The 12,509-nt window shown below is 44.3% G+C and overlaps 1 protein-coding gene across 1 annotated transcript in view; it reads left to right on the plus strand.

Moving 5' to 3' along the window:
* pleca (plectin a) overlaps window positions 1-12,509 on the plus strand; it is a 145,874-nt gene that overhangs the window by 3,456 nt on the left and 129,909 nt on the right. The window contains exons 3-4 of the mRNA XM_042012539.1: window positions 1,719-1,880; window positions 11,624-11,837. Of these exons, the coding sequence (XP_041868473.1) occupies window positions 1,719-1,880; window positions 11,624-11,837 (376 nt within the window). The remainder of the gene's footprint in view (window positions 1-1,718; window positions 1,881-11,623; window positions 11,838-12,509) is intronic.

Below are 12,509 nucleotides of genomic sequence, written 5' to 3' on the forward strand. Positions count from 1 at the left end.
GAAATTTTACTGGCTGGACGAGTAAAAGTCACACTAACCTTTCACTAACGTCCTGTTAGTCTTCTTGCTCGAACTTCTTCAGGAATGGGTTCCGGTGTTCCGGCGTTTGTTTATCCTTCACTACGCTGTAATCAGCGTCTAGTAACCGCTAAGGCCTAACCTGTCAATCACCTCATGACGGGCGATGCGATGGGCGGAGCCAACAGCTGAGCTGCTCCACCAGGGTTCCGCCCACCATAAACGGCACATTTCTGAAGCTGCTAAAAAGAGGGAGGTGAAGAGAAGCCGCTGCACTCAAACTGAGGGTCGATTTGTCCATACCATGACGGAAATATTTCATTTAGATATTAATGAATGGTCTCAGATTGGGAATAAAGTGTATAATATGGGACCTTTAAGATGAGCCTCGTGTGTAAGTTTTTAATGCTAATTACAGTTGGCATTGATGGGATTATTTCATTTTGGTTGTATGATTGAGAATTTCACTACATGGAAACACAATGAAGCTTCATCACTTCATGACAACATGCACAAAAACTAATTTTACTCTAATAATTAAAAAAAAGCTGCAATTTTATTCAAAACTGTCTTTACTGGTCATAGCTTCGTTCATGCAGTAGATGTTTCATTTTCTGTAATCTAGTATGTCTTCTCAAACCAGAGTGTGGAGTGTGATGCGAGTGGACTGAGATCTGTTAGTACTCGCTCAGTGTGTTTTGGCACTGTGTGGTCATTGTATGTGATAAGTTGGAGAGGCTCCTCTGAAATGGCTCCATGAGTGGAGCTCTCTGTCTGTTTGGCACTAACAGGCCAGTAAAGGTCCATTTCCTCTGCAGCGCTGAGTGGACGGACAAAGAGACATGAGGAGTCTTTGTGTGGAGCACAGAGCTGAACACAGCCACCTCTGTAATGCAATGAGCATCAGTTATCAGACTGACAGTCTCTGTTAGGAAAACATGATAATCTAAGTGAAGTGTTCAGCTGTTTGTGATAAATGGAGTAATGTCTGATCTGAGGGAAATGATCTGGATCAGATCAGGATTGAGGAGCAATATTTAAATCTTTAAAGACAACAGTGGGAGGCTGGAAAACGACTATATTGCTTCTGTTTCTGCACAAAATGGGAATAATTCACAATGTCCGTGTGAAATGAAAGGGAGCTCTGTGGATTTTGGACAGAAAAATGTCCTTCATCCATTTGAGGAATTTGAATTTATTCATCTGTTCAGTCAGTCCAATCAGAGACGATGTGTCCCAAAACTTTGATGGAGTGATAATTCTGCGTCGAGGCGATGAAGAATTAAACTGCTTGACAGAGGAGGGCTGTGCAGATTTTTCCTGACCAAACTGATACTGAAGGTATTTTCAGTTGTCACGTCTGTAAACAGACGTTTCTGAGGTTGGCAAAGAATTCCAGCAGCAGGAATAAAAGAAAACCCCATTTGTTTGCCTGACAGTAGCAATCACAGTCAGACTGAATAGGGAGGCCTTTGTCCGGCACAGGCGGCGCATGCCAGATAGCTGCTCGTTTCCACTTCTGCAGAGGAAACTTTACAGTCAGTCCTCATGTTGGAAATCAAACCTTGAATTTAGTTCTTTGTTGGATTCTGGATGTAGCTGCAGTGGTAAAGTCATCCAACCTCAAAAAAAAAAAAAGAATCTCACAGGAAGTTGGTGGATTGAGTTGAATCATGATGTGAAATAATTGTTTTTTCCAGAGGAAGAAAAAGCAGAAAGAGAAGTTGGTCGTTTCCGTCCAGTCGGAGGAAGTTGTGCTGAAAGCAGTCGAAGAGAAGGCACCATGTCCCACGGTGAGAAAGAGGAAGAGGCGACCTCCTAAAGCTGGGATGGAAACGGTGACTTCAGTGAGGACACAGAAGGTGAGGAGATAGAAGACTAACTTTCTGACATCTCTGAACTACTTTCTCAACTTTGTTTGGTTTAAGAAGCCAGTTCAGGGGCTGGAAGTGGATCTGAGTGACAGCAAGTCCCTTTTTATCAGGTAGACTCAGCTTTTAACCTTCTACAATGTTCTGGATCACATTTATAAACCAGCTCAGGTCCAGTGGTGGTTGCACATTTAGCCACATTTGGACTTTTGATCTTTTGTTAAAATGACCCACATTGGATAAAGGTGCCAGGTTCAGTATCAGGACCCAGACTAGAGCCAACATGCTTGGCTTGTTTAAGCCGGGGCGAGTTATTTCCTCCAGCTGTTATGGCTCCAAACTCTTTTGGCTACCTGACATTTACTCTGCAAAAAGGCTCTGAGCCCACGATGAGCAGGTGGGTTTAGAGTACGGATCAATGGAAATGAGATTCCATCGCTCTAAGAGTTGATGTCAGAGGTTTTTAGATTAAACTTTGTCATTACACATGTGCAGGTACGAAATGCAGTTTAGCATCTAACCAAAAGTGCAACAAGCAGCAAGTGCAGATATAATAAACTGTATGTAGTAAATTAACAAGTGATTTACAGAGTAGGTTCTATGAGCGTATTACATAGATGTGCCTTAAATGTACTAGAATATAATCAGGACATAGATTACAAGAGGAAATGTACAGATAAGTGATGCAAAAATAAAAGTGAATGTACATTAGAGCATAAACAGACGGTAGCTACCCAGGATTACTAAACTAGTGTAGTATTATGTAGTAGTGTGTGTGTGTGTGTGTGTGTGTGTGTGTGTGTATAGCACCATCCAGTAGTGCAGCAGTAGCGGAGTGTCTTGATCTGAGAAGAAATGAGGAGGTGAGGACTGTGAAGTGGTGTGTAGGGGTCAGCAAGAGTTCAGTAAGGACACATTCTGGGGAAGAAGCTCTTCTTTTGTCTGTTGGTCCTTGTCTGGAAGCGTCTGTCCTGAGGACAGGAGGGAAAACGGTCAACGGGCAGGGTGGGAGGAGTCCATGAGAATGAACTGGCTTGATGACGACAGCGTTTCTACTGGACGTCCTCAGTGGTTGGAAGTGGAGTTCCTGCGATGTGTTGGGCAGTTTTCACCATTCGCTCTGCAGTGGAGCAGCTTCCATACCAGACTGTTTCACTGCTTGTTAGGGTGCTTAAAGTTCACCCGGATGGCTGAGGAGGTGGTTCCTCATCAGGAAGAACAGTCGCTGGTAAGCTTTCTTGACCTGGCTGGAGGTGTTAGTGGTCCAGGAGAGGTCTGCCAAGATGTCGGTCCTAAAGCTGGACATGCTTGACGGCCATCCCGTTGATGTGTATGGGGTCGTGTGTGCCTCTTTCTCCCTTCCTGAAGTCCACAGTGAGCTCCTTGGTCTTGCTGGCGTTGAGGACCATGTGGCCAGGTGGTGCACCTTCTCTCTGGAGACTGTCTCATTGTTGTTGCTGATGACACCAATCACCGTGGTGTTGTACGCAAACTTGATGATTGGTCTTATCTTATGTTTGAACAACAAATATTTAAAAAATCTGTTCTCAAACAATCTGATGTATGTTTAAATGTTTGTCAGGAAATCTTCAGCTCAGATATTTTATTGATTTGTTTTTGTTTAATGTGAGAGACCATACGTGAAGTAGCCAGTTTTAGCGTTTAGTTTTACCTCTTGGCCTCCATAGGTCTGCAGCTTTAAAATGCTGCAGGATTCTTAGGGCGCCTCCTACAGGAAGGCTCCACGTGACTCATTCGAGCTGAGCACAGACAGACCTCACAGGGGAAAAACACCCGAACACCAGGCACTTGCTGAAGAACCTCTGCAAGTCTGACTCCAGGGTGAGGCTAAGGTCTCCCTAATCTGAGCAAAGTTTCAGGGTGGTTTGATATTTCCATCATTCAGGTTACTGAGTTGTGCTTTGTCTGGCGCCTGGGAGAACAAGCAGCTGAAGTGAGCTTCATCTGAGGGGCCTGGAGTAGCGGTGACTCTACGATGAAAGGATGCCCAGACAGGAGGTGATCCAGACATGTTCCCCACAGAGGAGCCAGAGGATGTTGCTGGATGGAGGTCTGGAGATTGTTGCCCCCTGTTATCTGTTTCTGGAGAAGCAGCAAAAAATGGATGGATAACTCTAATTAACAAGGAGCCAATGAAGAAAAGATAAAACTGGGGAAATATGATCTCTCCTGTTCTCATCAGAACCCTTGCTGCAGCAGTTTGGATCAGATGGAGACTTTTCAGAACGTTTCTGGGACAGAACAATAATCAGGATTTAGAGTCGTCCAATCTGGAAGTAACAACAAATCCAGGGACTAGTTTTGTCCCAAGAGCACTGGGAGAGGAGTGACCAAGTGCTAAGAGACATCACAAAGGTCATTAGCTCTAGAAATGCTTGCAGTAGACACCAGAAACCATCAAAGCAGAACATTGCAAAGCCACATCAGTGTGTGAATCAACCAGGGAGGCTGCTTGCAACAGCATGGGACTGGAAACAGAAGGTCGACCTTGGGAGACTGCTCAAACTCCCAGAGAACATTGCAGTGACCACACACAGGCCAGGCATCATCCTGGTGTCAGAAACTAGACAAGGGGTCCTGCTGGAGTTGACTGTTCTCTAGGAAGACTGGATGTAGGAGGCCTCCAGGGAGAAGACCAAGTATGAGGAGCTGACAGGCGAATGCCGAAGCAGGGGGTGGAAGACCTGATGCAACCCCATTGAGGACTAATCTGCCAGTCACTCATCAAGATCCTCAAAACGCTTGCTGGGAGACCCGAAACACTCAATGATCCCACAATACATCACTAATGACGTGTCCGAGTTGCACCAGAGGTGTGTGAAGAACATCTGCATCACTCTAAGACAGGATGTTCCTCATTTTTGGAATATTACTCAGGTGAAAGAAAGCTGAGAAACATGTTTATATGTAACCCCAGGCACAGAGGTAATCAGGATTTCTTCCTTAAATGCTTCTCAGTGAAGATGAGGACGGTCAGACTTCATCTTTCTGAGACTATACAGCAGGTACAAATAGAGATGGAAGGAGGTTTTAATGGTTTGTTCCTTTTATAAACTTTAACACTTTAAATTGGCTGCCAGCGATCTCCACGTGATTTACCAGAATTCTTTTAAATGTATCAATAACTTGCAACTGATTTAGTTCTGGTTCTTACCACAGTAATTACTACCTGACCTGGAGCATCCTCAACTCAAACGCTGTGAGACTCTTCATCTGAAACCTCCAGCACAAAGAAGCTGGCTCAGTCCCAGGCATTCAGAGCAAATACCAGCCCCAAGCCAGCACTTCCCCCTGCTCAATGATCCATTCCACTACTGGGAGCCTAATAATGTCACCGGACTTCACAAACAGTCTCATTCATGATGTTATATAATGTCGCAGCAAGGCTGTTTTTAATGTGACCAAAGCTGACCCAGTTTGGATACAGAGGGGACCTGAAAAACATGACAGATTAAACACAGTCCTCTTTAGGATCTTTTTTTTTTAAACCGAAGTGCAGGTGGAGGTCAATATAGACAGAAAATATGTGTTGGATTGTCTCTAGGGAAAGATCAATTAAAATTTCATATCCTTAAAAGTTTATTTAATTGCTCGTTTCAGAAGAAAATATTCCTCTGGTGTCTGTTTTCTGTCTCTGAGGACACTTCCACCACTTTTTTTTTTTTTTCTTTTGGTCTCTTTTGGAGCATTTTAAGCCTGATAAAGTTTCCTCCTCCCAGACGCTTCAGCATGATGCCAGATGTCAGACAGGTGCTGAGCTCAGCATCGTCTCTGCCGCAGCATCCACAAGGTGTGACCCGCCGGTATTTATAGTTTTATATAATAAAACTCCCGTGATTCGGCCTGATCTCCTGCTCGGCTGTTCGGATCACATTTTCCTCTCCTCATCCTCTACATGAAATCGGGCTCATTTCCAAAAACGGCGAAGAGGTTTATCGCGTGAAGATCCGCAGTCTACAGGCGCAACGAGTCCGCAGACAGGACCTCTCCTCTGGTCTCCGTCCGCTCAGCAGCCTCGCCGGAGCCGGTGTGTTTTTTATATTGAGGGAGGGCATGGAGGGTGAGGGGGAGGATTTCCTCCTCGCGCAGCTCGGATCGACTCCGGTCTGACCGGGACTGAGCATCTCTCCGTCGGGACAGCAGCACGACGCATGCAGGACGCAGGCGCGCCGCCCGCTGCGGATGAGGATGTGAAAGTTTGAGCAGATTTAACTGGGACGACACCACGCTTACAAACCCGCTTTCAGGGGGGGGTCTATCCGGGACCAAAACGGCTGGCATCATGGATATTTTCGGGGTGAGTAAACCCGGAATTCGGCTTATTTTTCATTCAGGTTTTGACGCATTGCTGATCACGTGATTTAGTGCGAATTTCCAACCTATCCGCGTGAGGATGTTTACATCTTGACGCCCACCCTGATCCCAGGTGAGGCGGTGCAGAGCAGCCAGATTCAGACGTGACAGGTTAATTTCTAAAGTGATGAACAACAGATCCACTCAGACTGAGGACAGTCTCTGTTGGCTGTCAGGGTGAGGCAGACATTCAGTAGCTACTTAACTTTCCTTTCTCCTTCAGCTCCTCAGAGATTCAGGAGCATGCTCTGTTAGGCTCTTTCAGGTTACCCTGGTAACTACAGTTCACCCAGATGCTTTCAGTCTGCTTGGATGGAGCCCGAGGGATTAAATCCTTTCTGAATAGTAATAGGTGATGGTGACTGTAAACTCTTTGTGATCAATGTCTTCTTTTACCCGGAGCACAGTTACTTAGAGATGATTGGGATTCAGAGATATGAAAAAGACTAAAACCAGCTCAGGTCTCTGCCTTTCTCCTGAATAGGTGGGCTGTTATTTAAAAAGCTATCAATATTTAACATGACTGCAGCCTGCTTTTCACTGAATGCTTCATGCAGAATGAAAGCTGAGCCCAAACCAAAGAGCAGTTAGCCAACTAGTCCTGGACAAAGTGGCCAAATGCCCGTGCTTCCATTTAGACCAGTCAATGAACTGAATCTGTTGGTGTCCTACTTTCAGAGGCAAATAATGTTTTTCCATAAAGGCGGAATGATACTCGGTCTCTGTTAGTTTCCACTGGTGTTCATTTCCACTTTTTCTGAAGTATGAATTTATAAATACAAAACTGTTTCCATGCAGAACATATAAACTGGAACCAGAGTAGGTCCAGTTCCAAGAAGCTTGAAGTGAATATCTGGTCTGAGGCTGAATTCTTCATCCCAGTCTGAACCCCCTTAGACCAGCTTTCTGTCATTTCTTTACTTCAGGAACAGGTCTCCAGGATCCTTGAAGGACTTTCCAAATTTGTTCTGTTCTCTGTCCAGATGATCCCACACTGCTTCAGTAGAGGTCTGGGTTCTGGGGAGGATCCATCCCTCCATCAGACCTGCTGCGGTCCGGGTTCTGGGGAGGATCCATCCCTCCATCAGACCTGCTGCGGTCCGGGTTCTGGGGAGGATCCATCCCTCCATCAGACCTGCTACGGTCCGGGTTCTGGGGAGGATCCATCCCTCCATCAGACCTGCTGCGGTCCGGGTTCTGGGGAGGATCCATCCCTCCATCAGACCTGTTTTTAGTGATCTTCAGTCCAGTTCTGGTGTCATGTGACATACCTCAGCCTTTTCCCCGTTTCCCTTCCTTAAGAATGACTGCTCTTGACAGCCACGTTTCCATGGGGACCATTTCCGATGAGGCTTCGGCCAACAGTAGATGGATCACCTGAAGGTCCAGATGCTTTCACATCCCTCTCAGATCCTGTTCATCTGCTGTAGATGGTTTTTATTCCTGACTCTTCTGTCCTTCTTGCTTTGCCCTGAGATAAGCTGGTAGCAAGTTTCCAGCTAACAGCTCTTTGGGAATCACCTTGTTGCAGCTAAAATCCTGTTTTCTGTCAGAAGATCTGACTGTTTGGAGAACTGTTGTACCTCTTTGAAAGATTACAACAGTCTGGCTCTTGGGATGAGACATGTGAAGAACTGAGGACTGGATCTGGTCCAGTACTGTAGAAAGAATCTGTGCTGCAGAGCTGCATCACTACATGTAGTGCACCAAACACTGAGTAGCCAGAAACAACTTTGTGCATAATCATAACGGTGGTCTGCAGCGCTGTGGATGCACTCATGGCTTTGGATGTGTCTGTCCAATCAGAGATGCTGGGATGCTGCAGCCGGCGCCCTATGCGGAGCTTCCTGTTGATGACTCAGCTGAAATAAGACCATGAGTGTTGTCAGTGTGCAGTGTATCAGCAGCACCTAGACTTCTCTGAGCAGCGCGCTGAATGATCCGGCCGGCAGGATTTAGGTAAAAACTCTTCTAGAAGCTCTTTGAGCTCCAGGCTGCAGCACTCAGCTTGTTGGTTTAGCGACTTCACATAAGGTCTAAATATAGACGCTGTCAAACAGGGCTGGCGGCAGGTCTGAACTTTGTTCAGGGTGTGTATCTTTTTACTGCCTCGAGCTTCAAATTTCAGCATATTAACTTAATTTCATTTCATTTAGTTTAATTTTCTATTCATTCTTATTTCATTTATTTTAATTTTTAGATTTTTTTTGTTTATTTTCAGTTGTCATTTAAAATTTTACATTTAAATTTCTTATTTTTAGTTTTCAATTTTCTTTTTTAAACTTAGTTTTAGTTTAATTTTTCCATTTTTTTTCTACATTTTTTATTTAAAAAAATATGTGTAATTTTATTTTTAGTTTTAGAATTTTATTTTATATATATATATAATATTTTTATATATATATATTTACATATAAACTTAATTTAAATGCTTTAACATGAATGAGTTTAATTTTTTTTAATGGGGAAAAAACTGTTCTTACTTGTTGACCTTACTCTACCTCAGGATATTTCAATAACTGACTGAAAAGTTAAGCTTATAATAAACATTTAAACTCCTGAATAAGTTAAAGGTTTTAATGATGCAGTGAAGTGAACCGAGCCAGAGTTCAGTCTTTGTGTGGAGGAAGGGCACCTTGCCCACCTGCTGAGGGGGCTGTTGCTTTAAGAGAGCGTTGCTTTGTGGGATTTTGCATGACTTCAGGTTCTCTAACCTCACAGCTTGACAACAGAAATGCAGCCAGCAGAATGGTGCAGCCATTTCTTTATTTGTGTAATTATTTGCATGAGAGTATGACAGTAAGATCTATTTATAGTTTTCCATTTGAATTTCATTACTTATAATTCAATTAGTTGAACTTTATGTAGTGGCTTCCTCTTCATGGTGTCCTGAAAGCTTCTTGTTTGCTGCAGCATCTTTTTGAGGTAACTTATTTTCAGAGTTAAATCTGCATCTTTTTAGCCAATACTTTGATTATATTATTCTTTCAATGTAGAAGTAAATAAATATGAATGGTTTTGTTGCTGATGGTGTAACTGCTTAATTACTTCATACAGATTTTCCAGTCGAGATAAAGATGTTTTCCTTCCAGGAAAGAAATTAACCAAAACTTACACAAGAGCTTAAAACAATAAACTGAATTGTGAAATGGACTTAATAAAATTTAAAATTGACTGGCGATTTTATGGCAGTTTTTGTATGTGGACACTATTGGTCACAAAGGTCACCAGAGGTACTAAATTTGAGGAGGTTTAAGGTCTGTACGCAGTTTCAGTACTGAAACCGTTTAACAGTCGCTGTTCTTCGTTTGCCTTTACAATTCTTTCATCTTTGGTTGTTTGGAAAGGAGTAGAGCTAACTTATAAAAGGACCATACAACATTATTACCTGGTGATCGGTATCAGCCCATGATGGTTGTAGCAGCAGTTCTACTCTGATCTCCTCCTGGATGAGCGAGCTTCTCACCCTGATCTCCTCCCGGATGAGCGAGCTTCTCACCCTGATCTCCTCCCGGATGAGCGAGCTTCTCACCCAGATCTCCTTCCGGATGAGCAAGCTTCTCACCCTGATCTCCTCCTGGATGAGCGAGCTTCTCACCCTGATCTCCTCCCGGATGAGCGAGCTTCTCACCCTGATCTCCTCCCGGATGAGCGAGCTTCTCACCCAGATCTCCTTCCGGATGAGCAAGCTTCTCACCCTGATCTCCTCCTGGATGAGCGAGCTTCTCACCCTGATCTCCTCCCGGATGAGCGAGCTTCTCACCCTGATCTCCTTCCGGATGAGCGAGCTTCTCACCCTGATCTCCTCCTGGATGAGCGAGCTTCTCACCCTGATCTCCTCCCGGATGAGCGAGCTTCTCACCCTGATCTCCTCCTGGATGAGCGAGCTTCTCACCCTGATCTCCTCCCGGATGAGCGAGCTTCTCACCCTGATCTCCTCCTGGATGAGCGAGCTTCTCACCCTGATCTCCTCCTGGATGAGCGAGCTTCTCACCCTGATCTCCTCCCGGATGAGCGAGCTTCTCACCCTGATCTCCTCCCGGATGAGCGAGCTTCTCACCCTGATCTCCTTCCGGATGAGCGAGCTTCTCACCCTGATCTCCTCCTGGATGAGCGAGCTTCTCACCCTGATCCCCTACTGGATGAGCGAGTCTCTCACCCTGATCTCCTCCTGGATGAGCGAGTCTCTCACCCTGATCTCCTCCTGGATGAGCGAGTCTCTCGCACTGATCTCCTCCTGGATGAGCGAGTCTCTCGCACTGATTTTCTCCCAGATGAGTGAGCTTCTCGCCCTGAGGTGACATTCCACAACCCTAGAGACGGCTTCTGCGGACGAGCATCAGACCCTGACCCTGATTTCAGGCAGGGAGCCTATATGGAAGTGGCAGCCTTTCAGTCCAAACTCCCCTCCCAGACCTGGCTGCCAGAGGGTGCCCCGGCTTCCCTGTTCCGAGTGAGGCCTTCAAATCTCTTATTCTGAGCTTCCCCTGAGACCACTTTGCCTTCGGAGACCCTGTCCAGAGTCAGTGTCTCAGACAGCTCAGCCCTCAGGCTCATGGAGGTACTCGAACCCCTCCACCACGATAAGCTGGCGATTCACGGAGGGAACCAAGTTAAGTTTTGTTTGGAAACGTGGATTAAAAATAAAAACAGAGGTTTTTTTCTTGTTTTGAGTTGTTGCCTCTGCTACACGAGGCCGGATGTCCTCCATCAGTTTAAACACATCTGCATATCGGATATCCAAATACCTGACACGGATCGAATCCGATGGGACTGGAAAAGAGTAAACAAAGTTTATCAGCGGAGTCTTTGTTACGATCAGCCTCATCTGAATAAATCCTGAGCTACGCAGCCATGAAAGGAGGAAAGATAAAAGAAAAATAAGCTTCAAATAAAATAAATTTAATTAAATTAGACTAAGAATATTTTCACTTGGACTTGGAAAAATACAAATTCTAAAATTATTTCAAGAAAATGCAAAATTTAAATCAAAATCTTTTTTAAAAAGAATTCAAAAGTTATACAGTGTGTATATATAAAGATAAATATAAAAAAAAAACATGTAAATGAAATGTATATTAAGTTATTGAGTTATAAAATTACCTGTTTTAATTATATTAAATGAGAGAATTATAAATTGGAGGTTAAAACCTAAAGAGGAGTAAATACTTCTACAAATATCAATAGAAATTATTTAATAGTTAAGAAAAAAACTTTTTGGCCTGCAAGACTGTAAAAACAATAACTATGTCCAGTTATCAGGTTTCTCACCATAAACAGCAAAAAGTCGATGTAATAATATGAGAGGTTAATGTGAATTATCTGCAAATATCTGAAGAATGCAACTCTTCTGCCCCCAGAGAATGGAGGAGGTGAAGGACAAGCCGAAGAGGAGGCCTCTGGTGAGGGCTGCGTCGGAGGAGAGCTCCAGCGACCTGAGCTCCATGAGCTTCTCTCCGTCTCCTGGAGACACGCTGCCCTGGAACCTGCCCAAACACCACCGCATCAAGCGCTCCAAGTCCGCCTCCGGGGACGTTCTGGATCCAGCAGAGAGGGCCGTCATCCGCATTGCAGGTAGGAAATCAGCTGAAAGACGGACTTTTCTGGAAGTTCTGGAAACCTTCTTCCTCCGGTAGTTTTGTTTGATGCTTCTGATCCCGGCTGTTTGCAGCATCTCGTGATGTGTGACTGCTGGACGTCGGTGTGGAGGAAGTTGCTTTGATTTGTGAGCCGTGGTGCAGTTGTGGAGGTTTCTGCTGGCACTGTTGCCTCTTTTGTTTATTTCTCCTGTCTGTTGGCAGACTGTGATCCTGTTGTCTCACCAGCCAGCAGACTTTTTAAAGTTTAGCTTTTTATGAAATTTGCTGGTTTTGCTGGTTACTTGCAACGTGATGCTTTCTTGCTCTTGACTGCAGCAATAGTGAATATGATGTTTTTTAGGTTTGCGTGTTTGAATCTGGGAGGTAAAAATGACTTAATGCTTAACCTATTAATTTTATAATATCCCTGTAAACATGGTTGAGAATTTTTCCACTTAAATGTTAGTAATTTTTTTTATTTAAATGTACAATATTAAACAATTTGATCCTTTCTGTTAACCAACAATTGCTAACCTGCTGAAAGAGACAACAGACATAAGCTTCACATCTGTTCAGGCTTGATGTGCTGGAAGGCTGAAGGTTTCTATGACCATTTTTTTTTCTTGGAGGGGGTGGTGGTGAATGAATAGAAGAGAAATAAAGAGTG

This window comes from Melanotaenia boesemani, chromosome 17 (genome assembly GCF_017639745.1).
Source record: "Melanotaenia boesemani isolate fMelBoe1 chromosome 17, fMelBoe1.pri, whole genome shotgun sequence".
Classification (NCBI taxonomy): domain Eukaryota; kingdom Metazoa; phylum Chordata; class Actinopteri; order Atheriniformes; family Melanotaeniidae; genus Melanotaenia; species Melanotaenia boesemani.